Source organism: Tripterygium wilfordii, chromosome 11 (assembly GCF_013401445.1).
Source record: "Tripterygium wilfordii isolate XIE 37 chromosome 11, ASM1340144v1, whole genome shotgun sequence".
Classification (NCBI taxonomy): domain Eukaryota; kingdom Viridiplantae; phylum Streptophyta; class Magnoliopsida; order Celastrales; family Celastraceae; genus Tripterygium; species Tripterygium wilfordii.
In genome coordinates, this window is record NC_052242.1 from 2,507,460 (window position 1) to 2,520,168 (window position 12,709).

At 35.0% G+C, this 12,709-nt stretch overlaps 2 protein-coding genes across 2 annotated transcripts; both read left to right on the forward strand.

Annotated features, from left to right (window-relative positions):
* The first annotated feature begins 1,761 nt into the window (after nt 1–1,761).
* Nucleotides 1,762–4,171, forward strand: LOC120008526 (probable glucan 1,3-beta-glucosidase A). Its single transcript, XM_038858879.1, has 8 exons — nt 1,762–2,033; nt 2,134–2,253; nt 2,343–2,543; nt 2,670–2,828; nt 2,896–3,065; nt 3,177–3,332; nt 3,423–3,775; nt 3,856–4,171. Exons 1-8 carry the CDS (start codon nt 1,845–1,847, stop codon nt 4,035–4,037), a joined length of 1,530 nt encoding a protein of 509 aa, XP_038714807.1. The 5' UTR covers nt 1,762–1,844; the 3' UTR covers nt 4,038–4,171.
* A 3,531-nt stretch (nt 4,172–7,702) lies between these two features.
* LOC120009768 (FCS-Like Zinc finger 5-like) lies at nt 7,703–8,595 on the forward strand. Its single transcript, XM_038860464.1, has 2 exons — nt 7,703–8,061; nt 8,158–8,595. Exons 1-2 carry the CDS (start codon nt 7,799–7,801, stop codon nt 8,306–8,308), a joined length of 414 nt encoding a protein of 137 aa, XP_038716392.1. The 5' UTR covers nt 7,703–7,798; the 3' UTR covers nt 8,309–8,595.
* Nucleotides 8,596–12,709: the final 4,114 nt, after the last annotated feature.

Consider the following 12,709-nt stretch of genomic DNA (forward strand, 5'->3'; position numbering starts at 1 on the left):
TTCACTATTTTGTACAATCAACCCGCCTATGTGGCGGCCCATCGATGCGTCATCCAGTGCCACAGAGGAACAAGTGACGCTACAATCATCTGGACACCCTACGGGCATGCTCTGCAACTCAATGGATTTGGGTGAATCTAAGAGTTCTAAAGCTGTAAAGGGCGGTGAAATGGGTGTATCAGATGTGTTCCGTCGATAGATTGGTGGCCTAGAAGGAAACAAAACCATATCGTGAAAATCAAAGGTCGATTTCTTGTGTGCTATGACAAGGCAAAATCTCAGCTTCAATTTCGATTTCGATTTCAAATCTAGTCCCTTCTCTTGTTAACGAAGATTATGATTTGGAATAAAATTTTTGAGTATTTTTCTTTTCTCCAATTACATCAATTTTGAATTTTCACGAGAAGAGCCATTGGTGCTACTTTGTATGATAGTGCTACTCCGTACAGATCAAGGTATTAGGGTTTCGAATTATCTTGAGCTGTTGGCTCAAGAAAACGGAAGGAGGGCCGGTTGCTTGCAATTGAAGGAAGAGATGATGAATTCAATGAAAGTTAGGCGGCTGCAAGAATAAAAGAGAAGGAAATAAGTGAAGCAAATGAGGAAAAGGGTAGGCTAAAGAGCATTGAAGAAATATGGAATCCAAAAAGTCAATAACTTTTGGAAAGTGCATCAATTAATGAAGAAAAGTCATGGTCAATATAAAAGAGGAGACACTTGGCATAGCAGGCGGTGTGTTTGTGAGTCGCATTCTCTCTAGTTTTTCTTATTTTCGAGTTTAGTTTCATGAATTCATATTTAGTTTTATTGTATTCTTGTAGTATGAGGAGCTAATCCTCTTGTTAAGACTCTAATATAATCTAATCATGAATATTATATGATTTTGATTATACCAATTCATATTATTATTCCATATTTGACTACCTATTTGTATGTTTAATACTTTCAAATACTTTATTAATATTTTAACAATTTGATGTTCTACACTCTGACCGGAAATAGACATGAATATATGATTGTGATAAGCTGGCGATGATGTCGGTGTTCAGTGTTCACATAGGACACCGTCAAAGGCCAAGATCTCTCCACTTGGGGTTTATTTCCATCCGTAGTCACGCGCTTCTCCGCCATGGATGCATTGGCCGATGGGTATGAGTTGACGTTGAGAGGGGAGATTCAAACTCTGATCATCAAAGTAATACACACCATTTTTATCTCTTCAACTAAGTAGCTCTGGTGTGAGTCACCATCACTTATTAGTTTGATTCACATGCTTTAACACTGAATAACTTGACCAATCACTGGAGCCTGAAGTGGATGGATAAGAACGCCACTCAGTTTCACAGTATTTTGCGAATCTTGTGTTCTTGTTTTTTTTTTTTTATCAAGAACCACACGTACGGGTCTTTTTTCTTATGGTCAAGAATCACTGGAGCAGGGAATGGATGCAAAAGAATAAAGTATTTTGATTGCTTTCGTTTGTTATTATGGAACTGGGATTTGGTTTCGAATGCAGGATACTTGGGTGTGGAACTGGAGGAATTATAGATTAAGAGCAATCAATCTATTTCTCGTTTGGTCCTCATGGCGATACGTAAGGAGCAATCAATGCATTTCTTTTGGTCTCAATCAGACAAACTGGATTAGCTTGTAATATAACTTCTTTCCAGACCAAGTTAAATGAACGGATCTTGAATAACATCAAACGAGAATCTTTCAACTCCAAATTGGCCAAATTTTCTACATTTGACTTCACCCGTTTATATATATATGTGTGTGTATATATATATACACAAACATATACACAGACGCATATTCATCATACACCCACATGTAAATTCCAAATGGCGATTTACTCAGAAAGACAAAAACAATTGAGCATATGTATCTTCTTCCTTGCGTTCTCTCTGGCTTACGCCAGAACAATAAATCCAGACTTTAAAGTTAGAGCAGTGAATCTAGGTGGTTGGCTTGTTGCAGAAGGGTGGATTAAACCTTCACTCTTCGATGGCATCCCCAACAAGGACTTTCTGGTTCGTAAATATACATAGAATTTTCAATCTTGCACTGCCATTAACATCATCAGGCCCCGCTTATCCTCCTTTTTTTTTTCTGGGTTAAATTGGTTTGTAGGATGGAACAGGACTCCAATTCAAATCAGTTACGGTCAACAAGTACTTATGCGCGGAGACTGGAGGAGGAACCAATATAGTTGCGAACAGATCATCTGCCTCTGGCTGGGAAACTTTTAGTGTAAGTACAGGGGCTAAAGTTTCAAAATTTCCATGTAATTTCAACCGTTTGAAGTTGGGCATGATGTTTTTTTTTGTTTTGTGACATAGTTGTGGAGGATCAATGAGAGAACCTTTAATTTTAGGGTCTTCAACAAACAATTCATTGGGCTCGACACCAAAGGAAATGGCGTTGACGTAGTAGCTGTTTCAAGCAAACCAGTAGCGTCCAATAATACATTTGAGATCGTGACAAACCCAGATGATACAAGACGGGTCCGAATCAAAGCTCCCAATGGATTCTTCTTGCAGGTCATTCTAATGGAAATTGTGTGAAGCCATTTGTCGAACACCTTGTGTGCATGTTGTCCTAACAAGATTTGAGATATATATATATGCTTCTCAAACAGTGGTTGTTGACGTTGTTGATACTTGCAGGTGAAAACAGAGAATCTGGTGACAGCAGATTATGCAGGAAACAGTGGTGGCTGGGGAGATGATAACCCCTCAGTTTTTGTGATCACCAGAACAGGGGGGCTTCACGGAGAATTCCAACTCACTAATGGCTATGGGCCTAATGCCCAACATATTCTGAAGGTAAAAGAGATTTATACATAGTTGCAATCAATAGACATATAAAACATACTAGTAAATTCCATCTCAGGATCACTGGACAACATTCATAGTGGAAGATGATTTCAAGTTCATTTCACAAAACGGTATAAATGCTGTAAGAATTCCTGTTGGGTGGTGGATAGCAAGTGACCCAACACCACCATGGCCGTATGTTGGTGGTTCATTACAAGCACTAGACAATGCCTTCTTCTGGGCCAAGTACGTATACATACATATATACATATACAGATATGATATATCATGCAACCCCCAAAATATATATTATGACTTCAATCTTTGTGATGTTTTTTTTTTCTTTGGTCTATGCAGTAAATATGGACTTCGAGTTATAATTGACCTTCACGCAGCACCAGGTTCTCAAAATGGGTATGAACATAGCTCTTCCAGAGATGGTTCTCTAGAATGGGGTTTGACTGATGAAAATATCCAACAAACGGTCAATATCATAGATTTCCTTACAGCCAGGTTATATAATATAACTCAGTCTCATATTCAATTATGACCCACTATATATATAGATTGCGGTAATTAGGTGTTTTTGTTTCAAACAATTAGGTATGCAAAAAGCCCAAGTCTTTATGCAGTTGAGCTCATAAACGAGCCTTCTTCACCAAGAGTGTCATTAGATAGTCTGACCAAGTACTACAGGGCCGGTTACAACGCAGTCCGGAAGCACTCCTCAAGTGCTTATGTGATCATGTCAAACCGGCTCGGCCCGGCCGATCCCAGAGAGCTATTCCCCCTCGCCGGTGGCTTAAAGGATTCAGTCATCGATGTCCATTATTACAACCTGTTCGAAGATGTATTTGACAGCATGACTGTCCAGGAGAACATTGAGTTCATCTACAGAAATCGGAGTGAGGCATTGAACTATGTCACCACATCAAATGGTCCTCGCACTTTTGTTGGTAAGACTAAACCCTAAATTTGTGTTATAAGTGGATATGTTAATGGGGTTGTGGTGATCTTAGTCCATTGGGTTTTGCAGGTGAATGGGTGGCTGAGTGGCGAGTCACAGGAGCAACAAAGGCAGAGTACCAGAGATTTGCACAGGCCCAATTAGAAGTCTTTGGACGTGCAAGTTTTGGATGGGCTTATTGGACTCTCAAGAATGTAAACAACCATTGGAGTTTGGAGTGGATGATCAAGAATGGTTACATCAAACTTTAGTTTCAAGTTTGAAGTCCCTCCTTTAAAAATAAACTCTAGCTAAGGTCCTGATTTCTTACCCATTGTACCTCTTTTATTAGTTGTAAAAGCAAACTTGCCTAATAAAAAAAAGTCCCTCCTTTGTCTATCATTAAGTTTCTAGTTTGAAATCCCAAATAAGTGTTCCAAACCTAAGTTATGCTTAAGTCTCCGTTTGATAAAGCAATTATTGTGATTTTCAACGTCACTTGACAAATTATGAAAAAGAAGCTGACTCATAAACTGTAAGGTGTTTGACGAAATTTTTAGATGAGATAACTCAAAAGCCGTGAAAAATTATTTTATATTTACTATCAAATTTATTTTTTGTATAAAATAAATTTCAAATTAGTTATAATTTAATAAAACAAAATGAAAAAGAAAAGTAAAAATGAAATTTTTTTTTCATAATTCCACGTTCTTTTTTTTTGTGTGTTTATCATTTCATTATGTTTGTAATCATCTCTACGGATTCATTGTCTTATCCTTCGAAGAAATTAGTCAAAACTTGAGAATGTTTTTTTTCTTTATATGACGAATTCTAGTATTTATTTTCTAAGTTATTCATTTAATTATTTAGCCTTTAATCATAGTTTCCGCCTGCCTCACAAATGAATCAAACTTTACAATAAGGAATGTGGAGTGATCAAAGTAATATGAATTTACACATGGTAAAAACACATGTAATCATCTCATTACGAGTAATTACATATATTTGTGGACCAAAGTGTCAACCAATAAAATGAGAGTCAAGAAGCAAACTCAAGTGCTACTAATTTCATTGCAGCTTCTTTCTACAAACATGATTGGATTCGTGTCCCAACCCATGCTAGCCATTGTGGGTGACATCAATTATTACTTTAAGAAAACTTTGGATTGCAAATTTTGCACACCTATAAAGTGCTCCATTATGTACGTACCTTCTAATTTTAGCTCTAAAGTCTAAACACCCAACATGGCTTGTATATTATGGTTAATTATGAAGATATTTTGCTTGAGATTGTGGTGGACCTTATGTTTTGGCTAGTCATCTAAAATATTGTCGACTAGAACAACAAGTACGTAGACACTAAGCAACAAGTCATTTTGCTTATTGACAAGTTTTATTATATACTACTTAGCACAACATCAACAAAATATCAGTAATGATATGGATCGTAACAACTGATTTCTCAGTCATTCTAGTAGTTAAATTGTATACACAAGATTTTATATGCATCATGTGGTGACGCAGGCGGAAACAATAAAGAAATATTAAACCAACGTTCAATCATACAAACACACTGGAGTTCACCAGAAAATGAGAAGAAAACTCTCTAGGGTTTCAATATATTTCTTAGAATGAGAGATAATTGGCTCTGTTTGGCAGAGCGGAAAGCTGAATTTTTAATGCTAGCGAAAATGCTGTGGGAAATATACTGAGCTTAAAGCTGTGAAATATGCTGTGAGGTGTTTGGTGAAGTAAAAGTTACGGAAAACTGTTGAAATAAAGTATAATAATATTAGATTTTTTAAATTTATATTAATATAAATCTAATAAATATAATTCTTAATTAAAATTAAATTTAAGTATTAATTAATAAATATTTTCATATTAAAATTTTATAATGAATTTTATATAATTTTAATTATTAATTAAAAAATATTAATTAAAAAAATAGGACCCACATTTGATATCACTATAAATAAATTTAATTTTAATATAAATATATATAAATTTATTAATATGTTAATATATATATGTAATATTTAAATACAGTTTATAAAGGCATGGGTCCCATGCAAAAAGGCATGGGATACACAATTAAAAAAATTTAAAAAAAATAAAAAAGTAACATAAAGGCGTGGGACCCATGCAAAAAGGCTTGGGACCCACGCCTTTATGTAATCCGCTCATCAAAGAAGCTCCCTTTATTTGATGCTACCGGATCCGTTGCCAATTTGGCAGCAGATCCGCTCACCCCGCTCTGTCGTTTGGTAGAGCATCGGACTCAAGCGTTTCGCTAAACAGAAACGCTGAGTCAACTGCTCTGCCAAACAGACAGAATGACTATTAGGGTCGGCTACAACCTTAAAATGATGAAAAAGTAAAATTACGACAATGCTCCTGGAACATAAAACGACCTATTTAAGACCCTAAACGATGGATTACACAAAACTAGGGTGGTGGCCCCTAGTTATGCTCAGAACGTTGTTTCGTTTCAAGTTTCAACCAGTCAAATTTTGTTCAATTCTGACAATGTTACAAATTTCAATCCTACTAATCCTATATCATGTGGGACATGTGAAGCCCACGAATTCAGTTTGATCCTATGTATCCAACTTAACTATTGGGATAACAAGGATACCAACACATGCTGATGAGATCTTTATAATTTTCTAACATGATATATTTGGACATCTCAGCTTCAAAATGAACTGTTGAACATGTGTGATTGGGTTCTCAATAGAGGTATATATATGATTGTTCGTTCTTAAAAGCACAAGTATCAATAAATTAATACCTTTTGTTTTAGTGAACTGCCAATCAGATTGTGTATTAGTGAATTTGTGTACAGAAATCTGATATGAGTCTCTCTCATGACAAAAAAAAAAGGCTCCTCAAAAGCCGACCAAAATAAGCTTTGGCACATGCATGCACTCTCCTAACTCGTAAAGAAAGAAGGTTGTGTATGTATTATGTATATATTAAAAAAGTTTAATTAATATATTTATTTATTTTCTGATCAGGTGACCATATATCGTAGGAAAAGTGGATGAGCTTTAAGAAAGAAAAGTACTTTTTGTTGCAGTTCGTTCAGCAAATCCATTGTAATACTCGATCTACCAAATCTCTAAGGGAAATAAAACCAATAATTGAACTCTACTTTTAACCATCAAATTAAAGCAATGGTTGTCTAATTAACAGGATAAATATTATATCACTATATAATTGGTTTCTCTCTCTATATATATATACACACACATGCTCATTCGTGCATTCTTTTTTTTTTAAGGAAATAACTTCATATTTTTTACTTTCTCATGTCAACTAGTCATGCTCTCTACTAGGATTCTAAATTAAATCATCTCCAGAAACATGAGTTCACAAGTGAATTTTTCACGAGTTTACCTAATATGTGTATTTTACATACTAATACGCTGCCCGAGGGACTTAACCAGTGCACTACCAAAGAGTAGTGGCTTCCAATCCCACCATACCAAAAAAAAAAAAAAAAACTTGCTGGTATTAGCAGGGAATCGCATGCATGTGCGACCAAATAAGTATATATATAATTTTTACATGGAAATCTGCAGATACCTTTCATATGAATATGTAAAAAATTGAAACTGTTCACGTAATAATGCACAGTAAGGGAAATAAAGTATTTTTAATGGTAGTACTTAATTAGGTGGTATGGTAATAAAAATAAGTAGAGAGTGGGGTAGTCATAAAATCAACTGCTGAGCTGTCAATTGGAGAATCCAAAGAAAACAGAGAGTTGTACAAAAACTGCATCAAATAACACAATCAATAATAGGAAACGTGACGTGGACTTTCCATGCATGAATAAATAATTATTTTAGAAAAAAAAGGATCAACGGACCAGATTCACTCCTCAATTTCTGGCTCCTCTTTTTTATCTTCCACAATCCATGACTTCACCTTCACTTCTTCTTCCCCCAACACACAGTCTCTCTCCCTCTTTCTCTAAGACCCTCTCCCTCTCTTAGAGAGAGAAAGCCACCAAAAATACATAAACATGTCGTTGGGTAAGCGACCTAGACACCCCATGAAGCGAACCACCAGCATGTCAGAGATCACTTTTGACCTGACCACCAGCTCGGCCGCCGCCGCCACCACCACAGCCAATACTGAATCTGAAATCCAAAAACAGGCAGATGGGCCCAGAGCCCATCACAGAAAGACCGCCTCTTCAATTGGGTTCTTGGAGACTCCTTTCTTGCGGTCTTGCTCTCTCTGCCGGCGTCGCCTCGTCCCTGGTCGCGATATTTACATGTACAGGTATGTCAATTGACATGAATTAGAACCCATAAATTGAATTGATGTGATGTGATGAAATATATATACATATGTTGATTTGGGTATTTGTATATATAGGGGTGATAGTGCATTTTGCAGTCTAGAGTGCAGGCAACATCAAATGAATGATGACGAGAGAATAGAAAAGTGTTCATTGGCTTCAAAAAAGGTAGCTGTGTCCACCACAGGAGCTGCACAGATCTCCACCAAGGCTGCCGTTCAATTTTAGATTGAAGAAATTACCAAGTCATGCCCACTCATACCAAACCAAACCAAAAACAAAAAGAAGAAGAAGATATGTATGATTACTAGTGTGTTATATCGGGTGTTATCTTATGTAGGTTTGAGTGAGATCTTATGCCATATCATGAAGTCTTCTCTCTCGGTTTTTGGAAGAAAATTTGCATCTTCACTTTGTCTCTCTTCATTACTAATTACTGTTTATGTTGATTGAAGGAGATCATATCTACAAGTGTACAAACTCCCCTTCTATTAGTGCATGATTGATTTTCTTGAGCTGTGTTTGGCATGAGTTTTCGTTGGATTCAGGTCTTTCCATCTTGAGAATATTTGAGATGGACATTATTGAACATTTTTTCGAATTAACCCTTCTCCAAACATAAAATGGACTCTTTTTTTCTTGTTATTTGTTGTATTCTTATTATCCCAACTATCTCCAACATTTGCGAATACTCATCAAAGAAATAAATATTCCATCCACATTCTTTATTTCGGTCCAAATAAATATGAGATTAATCGAAGAATTGCAAATGAAAATATAATTATTATCACTAAAGCAAAAGAGAAAAAACAGTTCTTGACATGTAAGGATCAATCTTATGATCTTGTCCTCGCATTAGACAAAGGGACAGAAGCCTTGGCTGGTTTAGATGAACAGGACAAAATTGCCAATTTGATTTTGATGTGAACTTACAACTTTACTCTCAGTGAAACTTTGGAAAAAAGAAGGAAGGTTAAAACTTGAATAATTAGTGCTTAAAGAAACATGAATACAAAGCAAAGGAAGGAATCTATGCCTATCCTAGTCACTTGCTCTGATAAAAAAATAAAAAAATAAAAGAAAAAGGAAGGAAGGAATCTAATATATGGCTTAGTCAGCATTTCATGTAATGGGACCCTTAGCCTTATGTGCACAACAAGAAAAAGAAAGGAAAAAGAGAAAAAAAAAGAAAAGAAAAGAAAGAAGACAAAGAACCCATAAATTGAAGGGGGTGTGGGGCCCTTGTAAGTGAATGGTAAGTGACCCCACATGTGTTTTCTGGGCCCCCCTGCCCCCACCCTCCACATAATTTCTGATTCAATCATCTCGTGTGAGTTGGAGAGGAATCAACGCCTTCTCTGTTGTTTTCCCTAAATTTTCAGAAAATCTGGTAAATGAGTGAGTGTGAGTACGTGACAAAACTGTGTGAATCCTGGGCCAGACGGCCCAGACACTGAAAAACAAAATCACTTTCTCAATCACTTTTCTTTCTTTTTTTATTGTCCATAATTCAATAATTTATGCACATATTCCATGAATAACTTGCAAAATACAATAATTCGCATATATTCTATATATATATATATATATGTATGTATATATTCTGCTGTCTGTGAGACCTTTTTATTGTGTGCTTCAAATGACTATACTTCAAAGATACGAAGCAATAAAGTGTATATAATATCTTTAATATAGGAATTTTCACATCTAATATATATATATATATATATATATATATATATATATATATATATATATATATATATATATATATGTACACTTCACAAAAACTGTAAAATGTTCCATCTTTTTCAACCGCATAAACAGAAACTTAAATCAATAATATTCCACGTCTCATTCGACTCACTGCCACTAAAATCCAGTCAATACTTTTAAGGTATGAAATTCTCTAATTGGTTGAATTAATGTATTTTGACCGTATTTACGAGTCTAACGATATATTTTTTTATCCCAAATAAAAATTAAATTGAAAGTGAAAAAAAAAATGATAATTCTGGACCATTGAATATAAAACCGAAACATTCTATGTCTTTTTCACATCCAATTTGATTTTTTATTTGGAAAAAAATAAATAGTTGTATACTCGTAAACTCGATTAAAATACATCGATGATTTTAAAAAATAAATAAATTATAATGACCTTAAAAGGCACTAGAGCGGGAGGTCCTCGGACCCTCAATGTTTGTACTACTTAAACCAATAAAATAAAATAAAAAACCACTCTTTACAAGTGGGCATGTGTCTCCATCAAACTATACTAATTAATTAATAAGTACTAATGTCATCTAATTTATTTAATTGTGCTCATTCAATCTTAGCTTTTTAAAAAAATCAGGTGCGCCGTGTCGCTGACTCGAGGGATTCCTAATTTGCACTAATAGAGCTGTCATTAGCTAACCCCCAATAATGTCCATGTACTTGATTTTTCCAATATAGCGTCATAATTATTACGTGAATTAGCTTACCGAATATGATAAAGATCTCAGTAGTTATCTTAATTGATGAGTTGAACGCATATTATTCAAGTGAATTTTTACGTTACATAAAATTCTGTGCGTACAACTCTACCGTTGGAATATTAACTGTTGGAATTCCTATCATTACTGTTAGCTTATATAAAGTACTCTCTCTTTTGGTGAAATACTGTATGACTTTATATTCTCTCTTTTGGTGAATACTGGATGACCCATTTTGAGGATCCACCACCTTATAATGTTTTTGTTTGGATCACCTAAGTGGGTGTACTTCCATTGTGCCTAACTAAACTAGTTGATCCGGTTAAATAATTAGGTAAATGTGGTCAAGACTTGAGACATTAATCTCTTGGGTCTTGGCATGTTTAGGTCTATTTGAGAGACCCAACTTCGATTTTTCTATATTAACATCTTTTGACTTGTCAAAATATATAAGGGGACCAGGCAATATAGATATAGAGGATTTCTCGCACAAGGGTCTAATGTAATGATATAAAATAATGGTGACTTTTAATGATGTGGATGAATGAGATGACAACTGGGATCCACTGCTTTGGGTCCCACATGTTTTAAATCAATGGTGTAAACATTGACCCTTATTTTACACCCTTACATTAAACCCTTATGTGAGAATTCCTCGATAGATAGATTCACGTTTATGCTATAATTTTTTTTTTCACTTAATATCAAATTAATTTTGTAGGTAGTATTGGTCAAGTCCCTACTATTTTCATTGAGGCGCCAGTTCAAATCTTATGAAAGAGAGAATATTTGTGAGTTATGATATGAGATAGGGGTTTTACTTACTCGCACTTTGGAGATGTTGAGGTGAGGGCTTGCCCTTCAGACAATATTTATAGCTCAATCCGAACATTTCACAGTGAATGGAGACCCTTAAAAATCACTCCAGGAGTTGCTATTTGCTAAGCTAGTGGATCCTTTGCACTATTTGTTTGAGGTAAAAAAAAAATTATTGCATCCGTAGAAAGAAAATCTAATTATTTGTTTTTCTAGTTATGTTTTATAAATTTATATTGAAGAATGGGAAACAAAAAGGAAAAACCGAAAAAGGGTCATAAATCATATTGGGCCCAAGTTGGGCCACGAATGATACAAGTCACAACAGTAAACATAACTTTACACCTAAGCAGGAAAATAACAATGGGCCCCACATTGAAAGAGAAGTGGCATCAACATCAACCGGTGACCACTAGTTTTGTTTGTTTACCAAAAAATAAAAATAAAAAATTGTTTGTTTATGGGCTCGAACTTGTTTGGGCAGGGCCCACCTTTCGTGGACACACAACACAACCTTAAACCTACTTGTAATTGACCTTTCCCGTTTTAAAGGGCTTGTATTTCTTTCGATCGATCCCCCACTTCACAACAACATCGGACCAAAACCAAACCATTCCTTCCAAAATTTTAAAATGTAGATTTAAAAAAAAAAAAAAGGTTATGATTGGAAGAGGGTTGGGGGAGTATTTGCTAGGGTTTGCGAATTCTCACGACCTCACCAACCGGAAATTGAACCCTCATAATTGTGAGTTAGGAGTAGGGGTGGTAAAATTTTCTTTAATCACGATGACCGAATTTGTTCGATTCGGATTAAACTAAGTTTGGACATAAGTTATATGTTTAAAATTTGAATCTAAATACTGTAATTTTAGCTATATGTAAATTAGTTAATTGTTTTTATTACTCTTTTAACAAAAATAATCATAAATTGTCAATGTATATAGTTGAACTTAGGTGAGTAACGGTTTCATTGACATAATTATTATTTTGAATTAAGAGGATGAGTAAGGGACCCCATTGAAATGAAAAACAAAAGTTTGGGATTCAATTGACAATAGAGCAAAGCACAGGGGGTTAATGACTTAATGTTTTCCCCTACATGTACATTTGCAGATTAGCCCAAACAAAAATAAGAGCAAATCGAAGCCCATTTCAACATTTTGCCGAGCCCATTTGTACATCACACGGCCATATGGATAGATGGGCTTAGAGCCAGCCTATGAAATTGGTTGTTACACATTTATCATTTCAAGTTTGTATAAAAAAATTTAAATTTTTTTAAATTTTTATCATTTTAATTGTTATAGATAAGTCATTTTCAAAAATTGTTATAGAT

What these genes read in the sequence shown, in the direction of transcription:
- LOC120009768 (XM_038860464.1), top strand. Translation starts at nt 7,799, where the DNA reads ATGTCGTTGGGTAAGCGACCTAGACACCCCATGAAGCGAACCACCAGC. An exon ending in CGCGATATTTACATGTACAG is followed by an intron (nt 8,062 to 8,157) that starts GTATGTCAATTG and finishes TTGTATATATAG; the next exon opens with GGGTGATAGTGCATTTTGCA.
- LOC120008526 (XM_038858879.1), top strand. Translation starts at nt 1,845, where the DNA reads ATGGCGATTTACTCAGAAAGACAAAAACAATTGAGCATATGTATCTTC. An exon ending in CTGGCTGGGAAACTTTTAGT is followed by an intron (nt 2,254 to 2,342) that starts GTAAGTACAGGG and finishes TTTGTGACATAG; the next exon opens with TTGTGGAGGATCAATGAGAG. An exon ending in AATGCCTTCTTCTGGGCCAA is followed by an intron (nt 3,066 to 3,176) that starts GTACGTATACAT and finishes TGGTCTATGCAG; the next exon opens with TAAATATGGACTTCGAGTTA.